This window comes from Pinus tabuliformis, chromosome 6, assembly GCF_031772625.1.
Source record: "Pinus tabuliformis cultivar Carrire ecotype Pingquan chromosome 6, CPIR1, whole genome shotgun sequence".
In the NCBI taxonomy this organism is placed as follows: domain Eukaryota; kingdom Viridiplantae; phylum Streptophyta; class Pinopsida; order Pinales; family Pinaceae; genus Pinus; species Pinus tabuliformis.
The window spans coordinates 1,286,947,334-1,286,964,236 of NC_142292.1; the positions used below are offsets into that span (position 1 = coordinate 1,286,947,334).

At 37.9% G+C, this 16,903-nt stretch overlaps 1 protein-coding gene across 1 annotated transcript; it reads right to left on the bottom strand.

Moving 5' to 3' along the window:
- Nucleotides 1–2,316: 2,316 nt before the first annotated feature.
- On the bottom strand, nt 2,317–8,292 carry LOC149263332 (sugar transporter ERD6-like 6). The gene is made up of 10 exons (XM_089387612.1): nt 8,209–8,292; nt 4,787–4,879; nt 4,345–4,425; nt 4,101–4,185; nt 3,500–3,546; nt 3,320–3,382; nt 3,144–3,203; nt 2,881–2,943; nt 2,730–2,789; nt 2,317–2,597 (listed from the first exon to the last, which is right to left on the bottom strand). Exons 1-10 carry the CDS (start codon nt 8,227–8,229, stop codon nt 2,358–2,360), a joined length of 813 nt encoding a protein of 270 aa, XP_089243738.1. The 5' UTR covers nt 8,230–8,292; the 3' UTR covers nt 2,317–2,357.
- Nucleotides 8,293–16,903: the final 8,611 nt, after the last annotated feature.

The window sequence follows — 16,903 nt, forward strand, 5'->3', positions numbered from 1 at the left end:
TTTCTCCCAAAGCTATCTAATTATAAAGACCAAAACAGATCCCTACACAATCAAACCTAAACAAATGAAATCCTAAAAGATTCTTTTCTGATTGGACCAAGACAGGTCCCTACAAAATCAAACCTAAACAAATGAAATCCTAGGCGATTCTTTTATATTTTATTGAAATTGGAAAACATAACGTGAGAATGTTAGGAAAACTAGGCCATCTATAGGACAATATGAGGTGTAGAGCACAATAATTCAATTCCAAAACCAGGCCATCTATCTGACTTATAAAATGAAGATAAAACTTGACCTTTTATTGCTAACACTGAATATCCAAGTAAGACAAGGAATTGCAGCTCTACTACTCACTGAACCAAGTAAACACCTAAGTCCTTCCAAATAGCAGAAATTATATTCTGAAACTGCTACTGGTATACTTGGGCAGCCAGTCCAAGCAGAAGGAGAGCCAGCAGATGCAATATCTCATAAATAGTCTGCAAAGATATTGCTCTCTTTTTACTGCTGGCAGAAGAAGTGTTAGCGTTAGGAGCTGAAGCAGATCCTGCATGCCCACAACCACAAATCACATTATATAACAGATTCCGATCCAAGTGTCTTTGTAGCTAACTCTCACATCTGATTCATTCAAGCCCCTAACAACAAAATCGGAAATAAAAAATATCTATGTTTATGCCAAGAGAACAAACAAAAACTTTATTAGTAAAGAGGAGAAGAAAAAAACTAAACCTGAAGAGGTGCTGTTTTCACTAACTGTCAAAACAACAAAGAAGGAAACCATAAGGTCTCACAAAAAGTAAAAAAATGGTAATTTTTGAAGAGAAAATGGGGTTTGATGCAGAACCGTACGTTTAGAGCAACCGCTGGCAGAAGCATTGAGGCCGACCTCCTAGCCCGCATGTATGCATCTAGCTTCTCCCAAATCTCTATTGCTGCATCTTTATCTTGATGCCGCTTATGTTTGCTAATCTGCGGGTAAATTACACGAGCTAAACAATAAGCAAACAAAATTAATGGCAAAAGAAATGAGCGTACATGATACAATAAACTCTAATAGACTGAAATTTATCCCATCATGTGGAACAAGACAAATCCATAAGCAGCGTGTTATAGAAGCAGAGCTCGGAAACTTGACAATACTCGAAACAGTAACAGAAAAGTCTAAATCTCTTACCGAAACTATCTTCACATTCTACTGCCTCGCAGATTTAGCAGACTCCACACTGTCATCTTCAAAGCGAATGTAAAACCCCAGGACTGTAAACATCCATCCGCATGACATTACAATTGAAAAAAAATTCCGATAAATCTTGATCACCTTACCTCCTGCAACAAAGCATTAAGTTTGAGAATTCCACCCATGGTGTTTGTGGGGTCAGATGGACGCAGGAAAATTAAATAGGAAAAGGAAAACTTACTTTTATTGAATATCTCTGCATGGTCCTTGCTCTTCCTCTCGATAGTAATACACTCTGGCTTCTTGAGCATCTCCTTCACCTTGGCATCAGGGGTATGGTAAACCACAGAAATTTTGATCAGACCTTGGCTTCTTACGGCGTAATTATTGAATGATTTCTGTTTTTTTTAACGGCAAAAGGGTATACGAATAAAAAGAAGAATCAGTAACCAGCATACCTCAACGAATGAATGAGCCGCAAGAACGTACGAAACCAACCATCAAATTGCACATTCGAATTCTTCCTATCTCGCACGTGTCATCTAATTTCCAAATTCACTGAACCATTTAAACATAGCTAAAAAAATTGAAAAAGAACATGGTGTCCTTTCATTGGTCTAAGAATCAAAATGCATGCAAAGAGAATTCAATATATGAATATCTTTGTTCAATCCCTATGTAAAGACTTGCAAACTCTATCGAATGCCATGGTGCGTGACCAACATACCTTATAGCTGGGCCTCGTGCAGGTATCAGTCTTTAGACTTAAACCTAGTTAATGATATCAATTACTGTGGCAAATTCAATTTTCGAATCGTCTGGAATTTATCACTTTACTGCTGAAACATACTTTCATGTGACTACGTACCAGTGATGTTCTGCCTTGGGCGGATTCTTTTTCAACGGTCTTACCAATTTATCGTCAACTAATTGCAAGTGGGTTGCGCATAATTGTTTTCAGGTATAAAATAAAACAATTTTGTTTCTCTTTTGATAAATCCTCACAAAAAAATATCTAGACGTATAGAAATTAATCATAATATTAACAAAAGTTTTGAGTAAAACATCAATAATCTCTATCATAATATAGCATTCATAATTTTCTCAAATATTGGCTTTAAACACCAATTTCCCATTCATAAAAGAAGGAAGATTAGCTAACCATTTATACTCATTACATTTGATTCATATTTGTTTCTAATCCAACCAACTTCCTGAAATAATTACACGAGATAGATAAAACCAAAAGTCTGCAATAGATCTTAACAATGAAAGCAGCTTTGAAAGCAATCAATTTACCTGCAGAGCTCCATTCTAGAAGTAAATTAATTGTCATGGTCACTAAAAAAGAAGTCAACCAGTTTGTCAAAGTTGCAATACTACCACCAACGCCCTTTACATTAACAGGAAGGATCTGCAGTGAAGGAGCCAAAGAATTAGCTGCAAGTCGTAATAGACATTCCTAGTGCTGAGAGAGTTTCGTAACACACCACAACCTGATATTTGTGCATACACATTTAGCTTGAACTTACAGAGGAAAAATTACCTCTGACATTATAATCCATGGAATAGCTCCTATACCAAGAGAGAAGGAAATTATGTAAACCTGCAATAAACCAAGGCCTTCAGCTCTGAAGGAATTTGGACAAAGGAAATATGCCACTGGTTGCTAACATAAAACTAATTTTGACTCTTACCAAAACACCAGTTAAGGCCAAAACACTGTAGCCTGTTTCATCAGAAGCTCCTGACACATGAGTCTGAAAGGTACATTGATACAATAGAAGTCATATTAAGCTTCCAATTTCCAATGTTACTTTCACATGGTTCAGAACGATTAAATTTCAGTCTTAAGCTTCCTTCTCCTCTTTGATCTCAATATTCAAAACACGCCTTTAAATTTGTCTCCCCTGAACAAAACTCAAGGACTAGTGCATGACAAATAACTGGGACATATTACCTCCAAGAAGAATGCAAGACCGACAAGAAAAAGGCATACAGCCATTCCCCCAGATGAGATCTGTTGAATTTAAACCATCTCACTGTAAGTTTCTCCAAATGAATTCATGTTACTCATACACAAAATTTCTTGGTGGCCATAAAAGTACACATCCTTTGCAGCAGCAGGCAACTTACCATGAGGAGGAGACGTCTTCCAGCTTTGTCCATCAACCATGCAGTGAAAGCAGTCATGACAACCTGTATAACAGCCATCAGGATAGAACCTAAAGGATTATCATTAAAAACTTTGATGAGAAACAGAAAAATTAATATTTGAAACCATACAAGCAACAAATTACTAAACAAGTCAAACACCTGAATAGCACCGAGTCCTAGAGTTGCAACTTTGCTTGATGAAACTCCTGTGAGATAGACAAATGTTGAAATCAATACCCATTGTAAGAGGATATTTATGTTCCATATTTCTTGTGTATAAATACAGACATCACAAAGCTACAGTCCCTACTATTATCAAGACCATCATTTTGAAAAATTCATCTCAACTTCCATACATTGGCAACGGCAATTTAAAGGTACTATATCTATGTGCAGAAATCTCAACGAATCTGTTATCTTAAAGTTCAGAGCACTGAAATTTGCTAAGATTGTTAAGAAAATTTCGAATTTTGGTATCATTATATGTTTTATGAAAAAAATTGGTTACTCCAATATATTAACTTTATATTCTATAGATTGGAGCACATCTTCTGTTTGCATTGGCAACCCCTTTAGAATTTTTTTAATTTTTTTTAGTTATATCCAACTTGCAAATATTAGGCCCTAAAAAATTCCCTGATAATCGGACTAGAAAAGGTAAAATAAGGGTCATCTAACTGATTGGTCTATAAAAGGTTATAGGGGCATTCATCTAACTGATTGGTCAATAAAGCTCATACAGGTATCAGTGAGCACTCACCAGCAGACTTGAAAATGTATGTGCTATAGAACATAATTCCATTAATTCCACTCAACTGCTGCAATAGAAGCAAACCAATGCCAATCTGCAGAAATTATTGTCTGAAATGGTCAAAAGCAATCCCAAATTGTCGATTCACATTGTTCTTAGTAATAGACTATCAAGGTACTTATGTAGTTAAACAAAGAAAAAAGCATGTAGCATGCTTTGCTTTTATACTACCAGGGGGGAACCCAAAACTTACAGTCAAAGGGAGTGCATATCTTTTCTGAAGAAGGTCAGAGGCTTTGACACCTCTTTGCTTATAGTTTGTCTTCACTGCAATCTGTATTAAAGCATTATTTTTTTTAGTTGCAACATAGCCCCCTTATAGAGATGAATTGCCAATCCCCTATTGCAATGTAAGCTTGATATGCAGTGGTAAGTTTAAAAGAGGTAAAATGACAAACTAAAGGTATAAAACTGAAAGGCTTCTCTAGGATTGCACTGAAAAGACAAGTGTAAAATTTTTATTAGTAATATTAAAGATTGACCAAGGGCACAAAAACCCAGAAAAGTTGCTGACCAGACGAAACAAATGGCCATGGCATTAGAATATTCCCAAATGAGCATTAATACAGAATCAGATTATTATTACAAGAAAGAAACAAAAGGATGTCAAAGCTTAAGAACCAAAGGCTCTCTACCTTAATTTCAGATTCTTCAACTGAAACATCAGCATCGGGGCCACGCAGAGCACGTAATGAAGATTCAAAATCTGATTCCTTGCCTATTTTAGCCTGCTCCCAGCATGAAAATATGTTAGATAAGAATTTGCAACATTATAATAATAGGATAGAAAACTACCTAATCCATGTGCTTCAAAGCTAGCTCTTTGATACATAATACTAATTAATTAGATCGAGATTGACATAGAACCAGGTCTACAAGGCATTTCAAAGCTAGCTCTTTGATACATAATACTAATTAGTTAGATCGCAATCCTTTTGTAGTCTCCATCTGCCAAAGTAGTTGCTTGTGCTATTGTCTTACTGGGATCTCGTAAGAGAATTTTTTGTTTCCCTCACCGAACACTCACATACCAGTTGAAGCATGGCACTCAGAGCTAGTTTATTGAGTTACAAGGTCAAAGGCAGGAGGAGGATAAGAGGTTCTTTCTTTCTTCCTTGTTTTCCTCACACAAGGCGACATCTATTGTCTTACTAGGATCTGGTAAGTGTTTTCCACATCGAACACTCAGGTAGCAATTGAAGGAGGGCACTTAGAGCTAGTTGCTTTAGTTACAAAATCAAAGCCAGGAGCAGGGTAGGAGGTTTTTTCTTTCTTCCTTCATTCCCTCACACAAGGCCACATCCCCATTCTTCGTTCTTCTACTGTTACATTCATTTTCTTAAATGACTGATATAAATTATAATTAAGAGACATCTATACACACATCATAAATATTATTTGTCCAATATTTCTCCCAAAGCTATCTAATTATAAAGACCAAAACAGATCCCTACACAATCAAACCTAAACAAATGAAATCCTAAAAGATTCTTTTCTGATAGGACCAAGACAGGTCCCTACAAAATCAAACCTAAACAAATGAAATCCTAGGCGATTCTTTTATATTTTATTGAAATTGGAAAACATAACGTGAGAATGTTAGGAAAACCAGGCCATCTATAGGACAATATGAGGTGTAGAGCACAATAATTCAATTCCAAAACCAGGCCATCTATCTGACTTATAAAATGAAGATAAAACTTGACCTTTTATTGCTAACACTGAATATCCAAGTAAGACAAGGAATTGCAGCTCTACTACTCACTGAACCAAGTAAACACCTAAGTCCTTCCAAATAGCAGAAATTATATTCTGAAACTGCTACTGGTATACTTGGGCAGCCAGTCCAAGCAGAAGGAGAGCCAGCAGATGCAATATCTCATAAATAGTCTGCAAAGATACTGCTCTCTTTTTACTGCTGGCAGAAGAAGTGTTAGCGTTAGGAGCTAAAGCAGATCCTGCATGCCCACAACCACAAACAAGGATAATTTTAGGGGCGAATGTTCGCCCTTTGGCGAAATTAAGGGGTTTTAAATTTTTAGTGGGCGAATATTTTGTATCATAGTACATTTTTACAAATCACCTCAAATAGCCCACCTTATTTTAAGGGAGAGGGTAAAAAAGGTAAATTTAGCCCTTGAAATTAGGACTTACAACCTTCCATTCGCCTATTTTCAAGAATAGGTTTTATTTAAATGAATCCATTCGCCCATTTTCAAGAATAGGTTTTATTTAAGTGAATCCTATGGGCCAAATACCATATTTATAAAAGAGGTATGGTAAATTAATAAAAATATAAATAAATGAGAGGTATGATAAATAAATAAAACATTTTTTATATTTACTCCATAAGTCACCTTATATACATGTAAGGGTGTAAACAAATAAAAATATAAGTAAAGTGGAGGTATGGTAAATAAATAAAACGTCTTTTTATACTTACTCAACAGGTATGGTAAATAAATAAAAATATAAATAAACTAGACGTATCGTAAATAAATAAAACCTCTTTTTATATTTAGTCCATAACCCTCGTTCTATTTATGAAGGCTCAAGAAAGAGGTTTTATTTAAGTTAATCCTATGGGCCAAATACCATATTTGTAAAAGAGGTATGGTAAATTAATAAAAATATAAATAAACGAGAGGTATGGTAAACAAATAAAACATTTTTTTATATTTACTCCATAAGTCACCTTATATTTACGAACACTCAAAAAATGGGTTATATTTAGGTGAAACCTATGGCCAAAATACTATGGGACAAATACCATGGACTAGATTGTTATTAATACCATGCAAAAAACCATTATTAACCCTAATATTAGAATTAATAAAAATAAAAGTGGCACATGGTATTGACCCATGGTATTCACCAAAATGGCACATGGTATTGACCCATGGTATTCACCTGGAATGTAGCCTATTTAAATGGGGGAATTAAACCATCATGTAGCCTATGCTAAGATTCACTAGGACTTTACAAAGTTTTATTATTTAGTGAAAGACTCGCCAAGATCTTACAAGATTTTATAATTGAGCAAAATATTCGCCATGCCTGGTGAGAGATTTGCCAAAAAATTATATATACATATTATATTATTGATAAAATCGCCTTCCATTTTTCCTATATACCATGGAGATTCACCCATTTATTATATTTATAAATTTAGGGGGGGTTCTTAAAATTTTCCCTGACCACAAATCACATTATATAACAGATTCCGATCCAAGTGTCTTTGTAGCTAACTCTCACATCTGATTCATTCAAGCCCCTAACAACAAAATCGGAAATAAAAAATATCTATGTTTATGCCAAGAGAACAAACAAAAACTTTATTAGTAAAGAGGAGAAGAAAAAAACTAAACCTGAAGAGGCGCTGTTTTCACTAACTGTCAAAACAACAAAGAAGGAAACCATAAGGTCTCACAAAAAGTAAAAAAATGGTAATTTTTGAAGAGAAAATGGGGTTTGATGCAGAACCGTACGTTTAGAGCAACCGCTGGCAGAAGCATTGAGGCCGACATCCTAGCCCGCATGTATGCATCTAGCTTCTCCCAAATCTCTATTGCTGCATCTTTATCTTGATGCCGCTTATGTTTGCTAATCTGCGGGTAAATTACACGAGCTAAACAATAAGCAAACAAAATTAATGGCAAAAGCAATGAGCGTACATGATACAATAAACTCGAATAGACTGAAATTTATCCCATCATGTGGAACAAGACAAATCCATAAGCAGCGTGTTATAGAAGCAGAGCTCGGAAACTTGACAATACTCGAAACAGTAACAGAAAAGTCTAAATCTCTTACCGAAACTATCTTCACATTCTACTGCCTCGCAGATTTAGCAGACTCCACACTGTCATCTTCAAAGCGAATGTAAAACCCCAGGACTGTAAACATCCATCCGCATGACATTACAATTGAAAAAAAATTCCGATAAATCTTGATCACCTTACCTCCTGCAACAAAGCATTAAGTTTGAGAATTCCACCCATAGTGTTTGTGGGGTCAGATGGACGCAGGAAAATTAAATAGGAAAAGGAAAACTTACTTTTATTGAATATCTCTGCATGGTCCTTGCTCTTCCTCTCGATAGTAATACACTCTGGCTTCTTGAGCATCTCCTTCACCTTGGCATCAGGGGTATGGTAAACCACAGAAATTTTGATCAGACCTTGGCTTCTTACGGCGTAATTATTGAATGATTTCTGTTTTTTTTAACGGCAAAAGGGTATACGAATAAAAAGAAGAATCAGTAACCAGCATACGTCAACGAATGAATGAGCCGCAAGAACGTACGAAACCAACCATCAAATTGCACATTCGAATTCTTCCTATCTCATCGCACGTGTCATCTAATTTCCAAATTCACTGAACCATTTAAACATAGCTAAAAAAAAATTGAAAAAGAACATGGTGTCCTATTGATTCGCATGGACATATGGGAAGGTAAATCACATGGACATATACGAAGGTAAATCAGACAGAGAAAAAAAAACACAGAAACCAAAGCTTCCCGTCTCATCTTTCTCATTGCCGAGCCGTACTCGTCACCTGTTCCAAAATCAACCAACAAGAACTGCCCAAGAAAATAAAAGCATCATCTCTAAAGGTAAAGCTGTTGCGATTTCGAACAGCTGCACTGAAGAAAAGGGGTTTTGATGAAAATTCACTGTACAAATTTATTACAATAACATATCTGAATATATTATAAATTGAAAAACAAATTCATATCTTCACCTCCATTCACAATGGGCTACACAGAATTTATCTCTAACGACTCTTCTGCCCTCCATACAACCACAAAATACAAAATAAAATCGCAAGGGCAAAACAAGCATGCCTTCAGAATATGTAACTGCAGAGACTGAGAAATCGAATTAGAATGTTTTCTCCTTTCGAGGCTGTCGAAGAGCGCGCAGAACCAGTAAGTAGCATACCTTAAAAAAAATGAATATACCATTCACCAATCAGTACATTGCACGTCCTTATTCTTCGTCCTCGTCACGTGTATCATGTAACCTTTTACTAAATTCCGTGCAAAGGCTTTGACAGAGAAGCACAGTGTCTGCAGCACATTGATACGGATAAAAATCGCACTTGACAATACTCGAAACAGTAACAGAAAAGTCTAAATCTCTTACCGAAACCATCTTCACATTCTACTGCCTCGCAGATTTAGCAGACTCCACACTGTCATCTTCAAAGCGAATGTAAAACCCCAGGACTGTAAACATCCATCCGCATGACATTACAATTGAAAAGAAAATCCGAGGTAGTAGAACAATTTACCCAGACCATTGGCAACCCCTGGTACAGGAGTTGAATGGATGTCTTCCTATAATTTTCCTTGCATATTCCGATACAGAGTGAGCCAGAGAGACGAAACATCGTGGAATGTTGAACGACCCAGTAACAAGCGTCACGGCTGGCATGGTTCAATTCAGATCAACGGTTAACGATTACCTAATCGTCTAACAACAAAATTGAATGGCACATATTTTTACACGTAAGCAGTTTGGGTAGTTCATTTCATAAGGGAACGCCTTACGGTGTAATTGGGTAGTTCATTTCATAAGGGAACGCCTTACGGCGTAATTATCAATTATCACTTGTAAGTCCCTAATTGCATATTATTTTTTGCAAAAACAATCCTCATTTTCCCTATATTTAATTTTGGATATGATAATTGATTTGTCAATTTCGTATTGACGTAATTTTCCTTTCCATTAATGTTAATAATGATATTACCTATTTTTCTTTAATAGCCCAATTTAATGTAAATAATATACAATATGCCATAAAAAAATCTTTATACGAAAATTTCCCTTCATTTTCAAATTATAATCTATTCTTAATCTTAAATATTTAAATATTCTCTTCGTCACTTGGTCCCTTCAAAAATAATCAATACTTTATCAAAGTACATTTTACTTTTTCCACCATTTACTCTATTTACTCTATTTTGAGATTCTTTGTAATTTGGCACTTTAATGAAAATTACTCGATTTTTATTTCCATAATTTAAACTATTAATTACTTTTCCATGTTATATAATCATAATAAACATTAATTACTCTTCCCTGTTATATAATTGTAATTATAATCATATAATTATAATGTTTTTCTTAGTTTAATTCTTAAATTTCGACGGTCTCATTCAAAATATGTCATTTGAATATATGGTGGCATATGTACAACCAAACATTAAAATTAAAAATTGTATGAAATGAAATGAAAAACGGTGATTTTATCTATTGGGGTTGGAATGAGACTAAACAAGAGCAACACTTGTGGCAATGACATGACACAAGGATAGAGCAGGACAGGGGTGGAGTGGCTGCTACAATGCTATGCTACATGGATTCCAACTTGTCTTATGTAGGCAAAAGTTGTTCAACCTTTTACCTTTGTTTCCTCTAAATATACACTATGACATCTCTTAACTCATAATTTCATAATTTTGGGGATAGTGAAAAAAATGTCATCTTTTTTAAACAACAGGTTAAAAACTTTTGGTAAAAGGAGCACATATGCAATACGCAACAATATGGACTCAGAAACGCCATCCATAATTTATGATAGAGGTAGGGTGACTATCTATAATTATTATTGGGCAATGAAAATAAAAATAATGATCCGGATTTAAACAGGAACGCAATAGATTACAGAGATAACCATAGATACAGAGATGCGATAACCATATACACAAAGATGCAGCGGAAATAATACTTCATTTCATTACTGTAAAATACTGAAATATGCTTACAAACAGAAATGGAAAGAAACCAGCTAGGGCGATGGTAGCTTATCTCTGAGAAGAGATGTGGCGGCTACATGCCTCTGAACTGTTCCGAACTGTGTTACAATGAGGCTCGAAGACCTATTTATTGTTGAGAAACAATGGAAAACCCTTCACATCCCAAAACCTTACCCTAGAAGATGAAACGCCAAATTGTGGGCCCCGTTTGGGTAAATTGGTACATCAATTTCCCGGGGTCGTAACTTTGGCATACGATCTCCGTTTGACGCGCGCGATAGCTCGTTAGAAAGATCTATCCGAGTACTACCACTTTGGGAGGCAACATCGTTCCATGGACCCATGTTGCCCCAGATTCCCAAAAAAACGTCGTTTAGGGCCTCAAAACGGCTCCGGAAGTTCAGGACCCGAAAAACTGCTAAAAATAGTAAACTGTGCTACAATTTAGGAAACTGAAAAGGCTGAAAGAGACAGTTGTGGGTGTCCAAATGGGTTGGTGGGTGGCCACCAACATCCACCTGGATCATTCCTCCCCCCTTAGGAAGCAATGGTCCCCATTGCGTTGAGTTCCTCCATCTGCTGAACTTGTCCTGCAATCTCTAATGTGTCCAGTGATGGTGGGAAGCATGGTCGACGATGGTCCACATTGAACACTCGGTGCAAGCGAAGGAATGGAGGAACGCTGTGCTTGAAAGCATCGTTTCCCGTAGCCTTGGTACCGGTGTAAGGACCATGTCAGAGTGGTCTGAGTTTCTGATGGGTTCTGGTAAGGCGTTCTCTCTGCATATGCAACCAGACTTTGTCGCCCACTTGAAGCTTGTGTGGTACCCCTGTGGGTGAGGAGAAGTTGTTCCTGTGTTTTGTTATGACCGTATCCCTTTGTTGCTGCTGCGTGGAGGAACCTTTTGCAGGGGTCATGGATGTAGCAACGATCTTCCCCTTACTTTGGGAGTGAACCAGACAAATGAATTTCCTGGTCTGTGATATGAGCTTGCTGCCTTTCTTGGTAGTGATCAAAGATGTGGCAGTAGGTGGGGCTACCTCTGGTATCCTGTATAATGAATTATTCAAAGAAATAATGACAGCACGAGGCCTTGACTCATACATAGCATGTCGCCTCCACAAGTATGGCTGGCCTAATAATACATCACAAACATCCAGAGGTGTAACATCACACAATACCTCGTCTGTGAAGGGCTTGATGCTGTAGGGAAGGCGGCACTGCTGGCGAACTTTGAGATCTCGTCCTTCATGAAGCCACCCGATACTGTACGGCTGTGGGTGTGGTGTAGTCGGTAGGCCCAACCGCTTCACGACCTCTGCTGAAATGAGGTTCTTTTGGTTGCCACTGTCGACAATGAATTGTAGCGGCGAACCCCTCACCCACATCAGTGAGTGGAAAAGACGCTCCCCTTCCTCTGGATTTTGGGGCTCATCTTTCTGGATCTTGGCGGTGGCAACAGTGGCGTTGGGATCCGCATCGATGATCTGCTTCCCTTTGCCATTCCCCTTGTCGGGTTCTGGCTCAGGGTCGGAGCATGCATCTGATTCAGAAGCCTTCAACTCGGCCATCAGTGACTGCTTGGTCCGACACTCACTTGTGTTATGAGTGGGACTCTTGTGGAACTCACACCACTTTCCTGTGTCCTTCTTCGGCTTCATGGTGTTGTTCTTTTCTTGCGGCTTCGACGGGTTGTCTTGGGTCACCCCGCCTTGGCTTTGTCCTTTGGGCTTCGGATTTGCAGATCCAAAGTCTCGCTTCTTCTGTTTGAACTTTTGCTCGATTTTGACAGCATATCGGTATGCCGTGCCGAGCGAGGAGATGTTCAAGAACACCATCTCTTCCTGGATGTATCTATGCAGGCAGCCGCGGTATTTGAGTACCAGATGCAGCTCAGAATCTTTGATACCCAACTGTGTGCGAAGGGTATGAAAAATGTTTGTGAACACCGACACATCTTGGTCTCGTCCCTGCCGCAGTGTGGCCCATTTGATGTATTTGTCCTCATAGCTTCCGACAGGGTAGTACTGCTCCTTGATGGCATCCCGGAAGTCATTCCAAGTGGGTGCAGCTGAAAATAGTGAGCCTGTACTTTCATCCTTCTGCTCGCAGTAGGTTTCCCACCAGTCCTTGACATGGGGGGCTGCTTTAAGAAGAGCGAAAACAATCTTTTCCCGACTTGAAAATTCATGAACAGAAAAATACCCATTTAACAGATTTAACCATTTATCTACGACATCTGCGTCTATTTGACCCTCGAATATGGGGATTTCAAAATTAACTTGTACCTTGAAGGGTGTGGCATTTCCAGAGTCGCTGTTGGAAGCCGATGCGTCACCTCTGGGTAGCCGCTGAAGGATCTGCGCAAAGCTATCCATCATCGCGTTCCTTTGCCGCTCGAGCGCTTCTTCGAGCAAGATTTTGATAGGATCTCCTGCCCCCTCGTCTTTCTTCTCATCCGCCATGGGAGGCCGTCGGGATTTGCGAGGCTGGTCTTGCAAAGGTTCGACCAGTTCAAGCCCTAACTCCTTATATCCCGACCTCGTTGGGGACATGCAAAGAAAAACAGAGAAAAAAGCAGACCGCTCTGATACCACTGATCCGGATTTAAACAGGAACGCAATAGATTACAGAGATAACCATAAATACAGAGATGTGATAACCATATACACAAAGATGCAGCGGAAATAATACTTCATTTCATTACTGTAAAATACTGAAATATGCTTACAAACAGAAATGGAAAGAAACCAGCTAGGGCGATGGTAGCTTATCTCTGAGAAGAGATGTGGCGGCTACATGCCTCTGAACTGTTCCGAACTGTGTTACAATGAGGATTGAAGGCCTATTTATTGTTGAGAAACAATGGAAAACCCTTCAAATCCCAAAACCTTACCCTAGAAGATGAAACGCCAAATTGTGGGCCCCGTTTAGGTAAATTGGTACATCAATTTCCCGGGGTCATAACTTTGGCATACGATCTCCGTTTGACGCGCACGATAGCTCGTTAGAAAGATCTATCCGAGTACTACCACTTTGGGAGGCAACATTGGGCCATGGACCCATGTTGCCCCAGATTCCCAAAAAAACGTCGTTTAGGGCCTCAAAACGGCTCCGGAAGTTCAGGACCCGAAAAACTGCTAAAAATAGTAAACTGTGCTACAATTTAGGAAACTGAAAAGGCTGAAAGAGACAGTTGTGGGTGTCCAAATGGGTTGGTGGGTGGCCACCAACATCCACCTGGATCAAACAATGATAGAAATCAACAACTACAAACCCTTCCTGTTTTTTGATGGACTTACCTCAATGTGAGGTACTCACAATCTTCCTACACGATGTTGGTTGATCTCCACCCTTTATTGTGCCTTAGGATATATGGTCTAGGTTTCTCCTAGTTACTTGATCTCAATGATTTTTTTCCCATTCATATGAAATTCTAATATGCATTCAAAATAAATAAATGTAATACAATTAACCAAATATCATGTATTATGGTCAAAGTATTAGGTAATTGTGCATTGGGTAGTTTTGAACCTCAACATATTTAAGGCATGGAAAGTGTCATTTTTACTTTGATCCTTATAAGAAGTAGTGTAGGATCATATAAATTTTAGTATTTTAACATTTAATTAACAAAACATTACAAATTAGCTTTTCTCATGTTTTATATAGAGTTTATTGATGTCAACATCTTTAGCTATGAATTAATTCCCACTAATATTTGTATTTGTAGGGAACACCATGTGAAATGGAAATGTTGGATATATTAGGTATACAAGAAAATTTGATCCCTTAATGTGAGGTTGGACAAAGGGTCCTAGGGAAATAACATTATTAGAATGAACACTTTAGACATTGCATCCATTTATCACTATATCCCTTTAAAAAGGGTGGAAAGGAAATGCTAACAAGGGTAAGAAATACATCTAAACATAATGCTATAACCATACAATTATTTTTTCCTCTACATAATCCTTTTACTCAACAAGAGAATCATAAGGAGAGTCTATTTACAATTGATTTGATGAAAGCATCAGGAAATTATCTAATAGAATTTATGAATTTATGAGAATATAGTATTGAGAGGAATAAAAAAACAAGTGGGATCAATAATAAGAGAAAGAGGTAGAGGAGGAAGACAGAGAAGAAAAATAAGAAAAAATGGGCGAGAGAGGGAGACTGTTATGAACCATGTGTCTTAAAAATGATAAGAAACCAATAAATTGTAGAAATTCTTCAAATTCTCTACAAATCTCGCTCTAAGACCATGTAGAAAATTTGACTATAGGTTAACCCGATAATGCAATATAAATCAAAGCAGAATACTATAACCTACTTCTACTATCAATTTGTGGAAGCTTAAAGATCGAGCTGAACAATATAATAAGAAGAAGAAGAATCAATGCACAATACACATGAAAATACTTTGTGGAAAGCCTCAACTAAAAACCCCACTATCTGTATTATCATACAAGGTGGAAATACATAGGAATTATACAAAGCCTTAGCTCTCATGGCTAGCCAGCTCTTAGTACGATCCTCACAGATGCTCACAGGAAATCTTGGCTACTCTTCAACCTTCCTCTCTACCCTCCAAGCTCTTATTTCCTTGCGATGTTCCTCTAGGATGATTCTCCTTCAACCAAGTGGAAAACTCATCTACCCAGTGGATGATCACCTGATCTCACACACTGTCTGAACTACGCAATCCTCAAGGAATTATTCCTTCTACATGCATGAGTTTTCTTTATAAGAAAACACATGCAACTGATAGTACACTGTCCTTGACTTTAATCTCAACTGGGTCTTTCTTAGAATAGACATGCATGAGTTTCTGATGAGGGAATCTTCAGTTAACTAGAGTACACTAATTGAGTGCATGCATGCATCAACTGATTGTTAACTCTCTATTAGTTCCTCAAACAGTTTGGAACTAATTTAACTGGACTTAACTAAGTAAACTGAGTTAACTAATTACAGCTCAAATATAACTCAATCTTATCTCTTTAATTTAAGGCCTATCTCCTTAATTTAAGGGATCACTCTTGCATGACTTCAAAAAGACTTCTAACTTGAATTTCTCTAACTAATTAATTCAAAATAACTTAATTAATTATTTCCAAGTAGCTGTTAAGACTAAATTCGATTTTAATTCACAATTTAGTTCAAGGACAAATTAAGTTGGGATATTCTTGTTGCCACATTTCAACACTCCCTCTCAACAAGAAAGGAATTATACTGCAGCAACATGATTCTCCCATCATCATCAGCTTGATTTACCTTGTAAACCCAACGTGAACTCACAACTGACTTGTTCTTTGGTCTCAGAACCACGTCCAAAACACTGTTATGAACTATGGAGTCATACTCCTCCACTATAGCATCAACCCAAAGCGGCTACTGCACTGCTTCCTCAAAGGAAGATGGCTCGATCTCAACACATTCCCTAGCAAGGGCCATGTATCCAGTGTACCTCTTAGGTGACCTCCTCTATCTGTGCTGGGAAGATGGTGCTCCCACATTCTCTCTCGCATCCTGCAACAATCTGTTAGCTTCTCTTGTGCACTTCCGTCCAACTATGGAAGACTCTGCTTGAGTGGATGTCTCCACTCTTGGAACCTCTGCATGCGGCTGCTCCGCATCAGTATGAGGCTCCTCCTCCTTAGGAACCAACAATTCCTCCACAGCCTGTAGTTGGAGCTCCCTCTCAAGGGAAACTTGCATGGCCTTTTGCTCATCAAACTTGAGATCTCTGCGAACCGCTGTCCTCCGATTGGTAGGAAAGTACACACAATAGTTGTGAGGTGTATCAGTGTACCCCACAAGTATCCCTAACTCTGCTGTTGGCTCAAGCTTCTTCCATGCATCCTTTGTCACATGGCAATATACCGATGAGCCAAAGATCCTAAAGTGACCCACATCTGGTCTCTTACCGAAGAAAGCTTCCTCTGGTGTCTTCATCCCAAATATGCGATGCCGACTTCT

Excerpts from the sequence above, each read along its gene's own strand:
- LOC149263332 (XM_089387612.1), bottom strand. The coding sequence starts at position 8,229 with ATGCAGAGATATTCAATAAAA. Across the intron at positions 3,547-4,100 it reads ATACATTTTCAAGTCTGCTG|GAGTTTCATCAAGCAAAGTT; the intron begins GTGAGTGCTCAC and ends TCTATCTCACAG. Across the intron at positions 2,790-2,880 it reads TGGCCTTAACTGGTGTTTTG|GTTTACATAATTTCCTTCTC; the intron begins GTAAGAGTCAAA and ends GGTTTATTGCAG.